Source organism: Parasteatoda tepidariorum, chromosome 3 (genome assembly GCF_043381705.1).
Source record: "Parasteatoda tepidariorum isolate YZ-2023 chromosome 3, CAS_Ptep_4.0, whole genome shotgun sequence".
Lineage (NCBI taxonomy): Eukaryota > Metazoa > Arthropoda > Arachnida > Araneae > Theridiidae > Parasteatoda > Parasteatoda tepidariorum.
In genome coordinates this window covers 9,018,074-9,026,016 of record NC_092206.1, presented here as the reverse complement: position 1 = coordinate 9,026,016, position 7,943 = coordinate 9,018,074, and the positions used below count along the sequence as shown (strand labels likewise).

At 28.6% G+C, this 7,943-nt stretch overlaps 1 protein-coding gene across 8 annotated transcripts in view; it reads right to left on the bottom strand.

Moving 5' to 3' along the window:
* The window catches only part of LOC107448514 (activating signal cointegrator 1 complex subunit 1), a 29,619-nt gene extending 22,574 nt beyond the window's left edge, over nucleotides 1–7,045 (bottom strand). Inside the window, exons 1-2 of one of the 8 annotated variants that reach the window (XM_043052528.2) lie at nucleotides 6,912–7,045; nucleotides 1,535–1,647 (exon numbers count right to left, since the gene is read on the bottom strand). In XM_043052528.2, the coding sequence (XP_042908462.1) occupies nucleotides 1,535–1,643 (109 nt within the window). In that variant the 5' untranslated portion in view covers nucleotides 1,644–1,647; nucleotides 6,912–7,045. Of the gene's footprint in view, nucleotides 1–1,534; nucleotides 1,651–2,436; nucleotides 2,619–5,965; nucleotides 6,272–6,528; nucleotides 6,552–6,830 lie in introns of those variants that run through there. The other 7 variants (XM_043052526.2, XM_043052525.2, XM_043052524.2 and 4 more) reach the window with 7 other exon arrangements.
* Between the last annotated feature and the right edge of the window lie 898 nt (nucleotides 7,046–7,943).

Genomic DNA, 7,943 nt, shown 5'->3' with positions numbered 1-7,943 from the left:
GGGAAATGAATAAAACTATAGTCATACAGTGGATCCCTTCACATATTGGTATCGAAGGCAATGAGAACGCAGATTATCTGGCAAAAAACGGAACAACTATGCCCCAAGAAATAACAACCGTCACACCTGATACTCTTAAAAAATATGTTATGAAAAAACTCAACGAAATAAATACTTATGATTTAACTATAAAGTCAAAAGGCAAAATATGGGAAAATATTCAAGACAGTTGGAAATTTCTCTGTTACCAACCACGTAAGGAAGCAGTAACCCATTTTCGGCTTAAAACAGGCCACGATTGCTTATCAGAACATTTATATAACATTAAAATTCTTCCCAGCAAAGCATGCCCAATTTGTGACACAGGTGTATTAAACTCTGATCACCTCTTATTGTGTAAGGGATTAGATAGGAACTCCCAGAAAAGTGGGAATGTCACTAAATTGTATTGGGAAGCAAGAACTCTCATGAATTGTCAATAACCTTTCCTTTTTCATGTTAATGTTTAAAATTTTATATTGTTGAAATGTTTATTGATTCAAATGTTTATTGTTCTTTTTTGTTCACTTTACCTAAATTGTTGAATTGTTTCTTTGTTATTTTTCTGCTCCTTTGTGATGCAAGAAGCTGTCAAATTTTCTGGAATGAATTCCTAATATGAAACACATAATAATATGTGTTCCAAAATTTTTACTTGGTTCGACTAAAGACAAACTTAATGAAAAAGGCAAGATTGTTCTAACCTGCAAAATGGGATTATGTTCAGATAGTGTTGTCTCTTGCTGACCAATGATAAATTATAAATGTTCTTTTTATACAGTCAATATTTTGCATAAATGGCGATAAATAATTGATACTCAATATATTTTACCTTACATGCTGAGAGAGCAGAAGAGCAAAGCATTAAAATATTTTACTTTATTTTTTTATAAAATATTACTCTTATTTTAAATTTTAAAATAAATTGAAAGTCCTTTTTGAATAGTCCCCTTGCCATCAGGCTAACAGTGGGAGGTTTTCATGATTTTCCTCTCCATGTAACACAAATACAGGTTAGATTCATCGTAAAAGTCCGCCATAAAGGCAAATTTCTTCCAATATTTGTTCCTTTGTCTTCTGAACTGGCTTTAAAATTACAAGGCTACCGAGTTGAACATTGCTAGTCGTAAACCCAAAATTGGGTCGGCTGTTCAACGACAGTTATAAAATATCAGTAACTGTGTCAAAGCACTAAAAAGAATTGTTTTTGTATTTAGAGTTCTCATACTTAAAATAAATTAATAAAAAATTATATAGTAGGTACGAGTTTTGTTCTTTTAATTCTATTATAGTTCATAAAGGTTTCTTTTATTAATTTTGTTCTCTCACATGAAAACTTGGAGAAAATTTGGCAACTATTTTAACGATGACATGAAAATCTTTTCCAGTGTACTCACGAGAAATAACAAAAAATCTAAGATGGGTTTCTCTGTGTTGGCTTCACAGTACTTAAAATCATATTTTTAATATAAAGAGAAAATAAGTAGAAACATACCAGGATACATATCATCTTCTATGTACATTTTATTTTCATTGTCCTTAACATTTAATTTACGATAGCATCTGTTTTCAATCCATATTAACTCAGGTTTCAATATATTCATCTTCCTGCTGATATCAAAAAACAAATAAATAAATCTTAATTAAATGTATTATAACTAAAAATTTTTGTTTTGCTCAATATAAAATCAACCAATAATTAATAGTATATATGAATAATATGAATAAATGAACCAAAAATTGTGCACTATTTAATTATTTTAAAAAAGACATTTTAAATTTTCATAACACAACTCAATTATAAATTTTACAATCTTTAAAAATATATCATGAATTATATGAGGGAAAAAAAAACTTTAATGTTAATATTTATTCTAGTAGTTAAATTTAAAGGTTCTGAAACATAACGCCTTAGGAGTTAGACGTCTAAAAACTATAGGTTTTTCAAAATAAATGTGGCATAAAAATTTTTAAAACCTTTCAGCCTTTTAAAACTAGAAATGAAACAATAATAGAAAACACAAACCTATCTACAGTAGAAGATAAATTTAATAAGAGAAATTGGAAATGGATGAGACAGGTATTGAGAATGCCAAGAGAAAAATTGGTGCAGTTTCTTGGGCTTAGGATGGAAAAAGAAAAAGAGGAAGACCAAGAAAGACTTGGCTCAAGCCAAAGACTGGAAGGGGGCAAAGAGAAATAAGAAGTACTTCCAATATCTATGGGTACATAAAAAGTAAATATTTTATGTAGATATTGAAAGTGGTAAAAAGAACAAAAAGTCTGCAAATGCCTAACAATTCAAATCATGAAAAAATAAATAAAAAAGTGAGTGACACTCTGCACAAAAAAAAGGACTACCTTGAATAATTTTTGATCTAAAGATGGAATATTTACCTTTTAGAACTCTCCTAAAGGTTCAAGGGGGTGACTTCAAGTATGCTAATCAATTACAGCAAATAATATTTCAAGTTACAAGGTCAGACACAAAAATGTACTTTTTCTGGAAAAGCATGCCGTTCGAGAAAAGTCTGGATCCTTTCATGCTAGTTTTATTTTTTGAGTATTTCCCCATGTCTCGAGAACTTAATTAAAAAAATTTTTTATCTAAAGATAATTCCATGCAAAATAACTTTTAATAAATATTTATTACCTTACTTAATAATGGTCGAAAAGATTAATTGTAAGGTGTACACACATTTTTACTTTGTGTTAAAAAATACAAAATACTAATAAAATTGGCAAAAATTTGTACACAAATTTTTACATTGTGTTAAAGAAGTATAAAATACTAATAACATTGGCCAAATAGTACATGAGAAATTGAATTTAAAAAAAAAAATTAACGTTATCAGGTATGTAAAACATTTTTTACATAATTTTTAAACACTATAATTTTTAGTTTTGACAATTTCGGTTGATTCAGGTTCAACAATTATCATAATTTAACAAGCAATTATCACATGAACTCATCCCAACTGAAAGTCTGTTACTATGGAACAATTTTTTAAATTATTTTAAAAAACCCATAATTTTACATGGAAAAATACAGAATTTGAGAGAAATCGGTCAATTGAGCCAATTGAGAAATTGAATTTTAAAAATACAACTATCATTAAATAAAATAATAAAAAATACTATATAATAATAAAGTTATTTTTTGTATAGAGTTATCTTTGGATAAACAAATTTTATAATCGAGTACAAAATTTTCTTAATTCACTTAAAAAGTTCTCAAGTTAAGGTAAAACATGCAAAAAGTAACATTGACATTAATGGTTCCTAATTTTGGGCCACATTCTTGACCAAAGTATGGGAACCATACTTCCCAGATTGGGGCTATCCTTTATATTTTAGAGATCTGAACCAATCGAAAAAAATTAAAAAATTTGTGTTAAGAGAAAGTAAGTTTTTGTGATTTTGTAACTTAAAACATTGCCTTATTAAGTTCAGAAAACTGGAAATTCCACAAAAAACTGGAAAAATATCATGCCTGTGTATGGTTGGGGAAAAATCTGATTATTAAATGATTCAGTATTAATTTAACAAATAATTGAAACTAAAATTTCTCCATCAATTGTTCTTAAAAGATCAAAATCAGGTGATTGCTTCAGAAATTAAAATATATAAGGAGACAATATACTTCATGACATATACAACAGCATATTGCTAATTAGATCATTTAAAAATAAATAAATAAAAAAACACTTTGCTATACAACAATTAGGTATTGCTGAAAACTAAATAGTATGTAGATTACTGTAAGTAAAAGAATTTTAAAAATGAGCAAATAATATTAGGCAGCTTTGGTATAGCTCCCTATGGCAGAATTTTTTCGGGCTTTCAGTGGCAAAACTCTATAGAACTAATATAACAAATAATAACAAACATACACATCACTAATTTAAAGTAACAGAAGGGTTGTGCTTACAAAAAAATCTATTTTTAGATAAAATAATATAGTATAATTTTTTAATTGAATACATAATATTTTTTTATTCCAAAGTTATGGGCAATATTATGAGGAAAAACAGACTGCTTATTTCCTTTTTCACATTTTGTAAAAATTCACATCAAAAAAATTTAAAAATTGTGAAATCTGAAACAGTAACTACCGAAAAAAATAATCAACAGTGAAATCAGGCGAATCAGATTCATTTCGAGATTTGGTTGAGGCATTTAATAATAATCACATTAAAAATATTGGTTTTTAAAAACTATATGGAAATCTATAGCAATAACTGTTGAAAAATTAATTATTTAAATACTCAATTCAAATTTCTAATATTGACAAGGATGTATCTTATTTTATTTTATAACCGGCGTTGAGCAGCCAACCCAATTTTTGGGTTTACGACTACTACTGTTCAACTACGTAGCCTTGTAATTTTGAACCCAATTTAGAAGACAAGGGAACTTTTAGATCAAATATTGGGAGAAATTTGGCCTTCGTGGTAATTTGAGTTTTGTGTGTAATAAAATTGCATAAAAAATATTGATATTTGATTTGTTAAATAATGTAAAAATTCGTAGCTATAACTGTCGAAAGAACAGTTGAAACACCGCATTTATAAATGAGGATATCGAAGCATACCGAGTATGTCTAAGAGTGATTTCTTAAATCTGCGATTCGAACTTAGCGTGCAGTAATAGTATTGGTATTTTTCTTTTTTAAAAAATCATGAGAATATCAATAACCAAGCAATAAAAGTTATCAAGATTTTTTTTTTTAAAAAAAAGCAATTAAAAATTCTTAGTAATAATTGCTGAAAAAAATGATCAAAACATTACAAATATTTACGATAGAAAAGGTGTGCAAGTTGTGAGCAATAAAGTAAAGATTTAAATGAGTGATTTAAATTTTTCATGTGTGTAATATATTAAAAATATTAGAATTATCTTATATCAACCAAATTTAGAAAATAAAGATTCTTCTACAAATTTGTTAGAGATTCTACAAATATGTATGTATTATTCAACAAATTCTGAATTTAAACAAAATTCCCACTCAAATTTTATTAAAATATGAAATATGGTGTTCTTAAAAAAAAAAGTGAAAGAAAGAACATAATTTCTAGATCAAAATGTCTTAAAAACTTGCACTATTTTTTTTGTTTGTTATCTAATTGAAATTCTACTTGAAACTAGTCATTATCGAATTTTTTTAACTCTCAAATAATAATTAAAAAATCATGAACATTTCTTTCCCTTTAAATGCGTGAGAAGTGCACCGTTTAAAACTAATTCTGCAAAAAAAAAAAAAAAAAAAAAACAAATTTGAAAATTTCGACAGAAAAAAAAAATATTTCTATACTTCATTGTTCTTATTTTTCATTATTCTAAAAAATGCGAATTGAAAAGTCAAGAGCATTTTTTTCTAATTTGATGCAAGAAAAAGTCATGTTGTGAATATTATTCCGGAGAGGAAAATTTTGTTTAGGAAATTTGGTTATATTCTGCAGAAAAGAAAACCAAAAACTTTTTACTTCCCCCAAAAAAAATCTTTCTAAAAGATCTCTGTAATGTTCTGTGTTAATGTCGCTGTGATTCTACTCTCTCTTACAACTCTTAGATTAAATAAAATAATAAATAGAGTACAACTCTTTAGATTAACAAGAAATAAATATGAAATTATCGTATTCCTACAAAGAAATAAAATCAAACAATAAATTATTTTCAATAAGTTGCAGTTACCATTTTGTTTTTAATAAAAAAAATCATGAAATGCTTCGATTTCAGTAATTTTTCTCAGGATGGATAGGTCATAAGGCATACCTGGACCACATCATAACCTCCACCCCCATCTCCTCTATGATTTTTAGCTGGCTTATGTTTAATTTAAAAAATAAAACAAGTTTAATATACAAAAAAAAAAAATCTTGTAAAAACCACTATGGTTATCAACTAGAATACACTTGACACTTACATGGTTACACTTGGCACTTTTTAATTTGATATATTGTACAAGTGAAATTCTCATAAATTCCTTTAACATTCTGCATGAATTTTATCATTTAGTTATTGGCTACCTCAAAGTTAAATGTAAAGGAAATTCTAAACCTAAGTTTCCAAACAAAATAAGCCCAGTTATTTATCTTATTTTATATTTATTCATTATTTTTTTGAGATAAGTAAGATTTTATTTTCATGAATTACGTGAATGAATCGTACACCATAACCAGAAGAATCCCAATGACCGATATAAATAGCGTAATTGAACTTTTTCGTTTCAATAAATGTTATAGAATTTGTCTTAATTTATTATAAGCTAGGGCTGAAAATTCAAATTGCCTATACCTAATACCAGGTTAAGAAAGTAATTTATTTATGTTGTATGTATCAAATTGTTCATACTAATTTTATATATCAGATAAAAATGAAGATCTATCAAAATTTTCATTTAGAAAGTTCCGTTTAGATACATCTGATTTAATCAATCAAATCATATTTTAACTAAAAAATAGATTTACTTTAGGGTCTTCGACCTACCAAAAAAAAGAAAAAAATGCTGCCAAAAACTAAAAATGAATCAGCATAAATCTATCATTAATATGTGTAACATCATTCCATGTTTCTAATTCAATATTATGTTGCTGATAATTAGGGTGACCAGATTTTTTCGGGCAATTCCGGGGACACTCATCTCTACCCCCCCCCCCTTTATCGACAGAAAAAATTGGAAAAAAATTTTGATCATTTATCTTAAAAAATANTACTGATAATGCTTTTCGCAAAAAAAAATTATGGCAGGTAAAAATAATGCTAGGAGTGAAGAATCTATCTTTATTCACCTTAGAATTAAATCTATTATTTTATTTAAAAAATCAACAATTTATAGTAAAGTGAACAATTAAATAAGAAGTTTTTTTAACCAGCAGTTTTTATCATGACAAACATCCACAGCAGGTTAAACGGGTTGATTGATGTCTGGCGGAACAGGCATTTTTGGAGCCCTATGTTTTTTCCGCTTATAGCTCGCTAATCAATTGGCGATCGAAATGGGCTGCAGGTGGCGTAGAGCAGAAACTCTACCTATGGCAACATTTCTCATGCTTTCCCCCAATAGTGTGTGCTGAGTCATAGAGGAAGGAAGTACGTTAGTTTCTCTCTTGATTTTCATATAGATTAAAATCTTTTAAGTTAGAAAACTATGTGTAACTGAAAACAACATTAAACATAGTTCTAAAGAAAAGCATCACGGGAATTTAAAAAAATATTTTTATTAAATAAAAAGGAAAAATACTAAGAAAAGGGGAAATGTCGTACATCCCTATACAACTGAAAAGAGGAGGAGAGGGAAGGGAGAAGGGTCAAAAGCATGCAACTGCTCTGTCCCCAGATGGCGTATTCGAGCGTTGCGATCGCCAATTGCGTGAGGATGAATATTGCAGTAGATCAGGGGTCCCTAACCTAATCCCAGCGGGCACCATGGCGCCCGTCGATTGGTCTGGGTTCCCCCGCTGCTTGTGCCTAACGATAAAATATTTCCATTTTCCCATAAAATGCTATGCAAATTTTTTTACTTTTTTAATATTGATGATATACACAACCAAAACAGAAATCGCCAGGAAACCGACCTGCGTCCTCACAGATATATTGATAGATTTATACATTTAATTGGAGAAATAAAAAATTATTTTCCAGCCAAAAATCAAGTATTTTTAGAATTTAGAGATCCTTTTTGGCTAGCAAATTTGTCTTTCGTAACAGACACAATGGAAAAACTAAATAATTTAATCTTGGAACTGCCAGGTTGTTGTTGTAGTTCATTTACGTCGCACTAGAGCAGCACAATGGGATATTGGCGACGGTTTAGGAAACATCCCTCAGGATGATCCGAAGACATGCCATCACAATTTAAATCCTCTACAGAGGGGATAGCACCCCTGCCTCGGTAGCCCGAT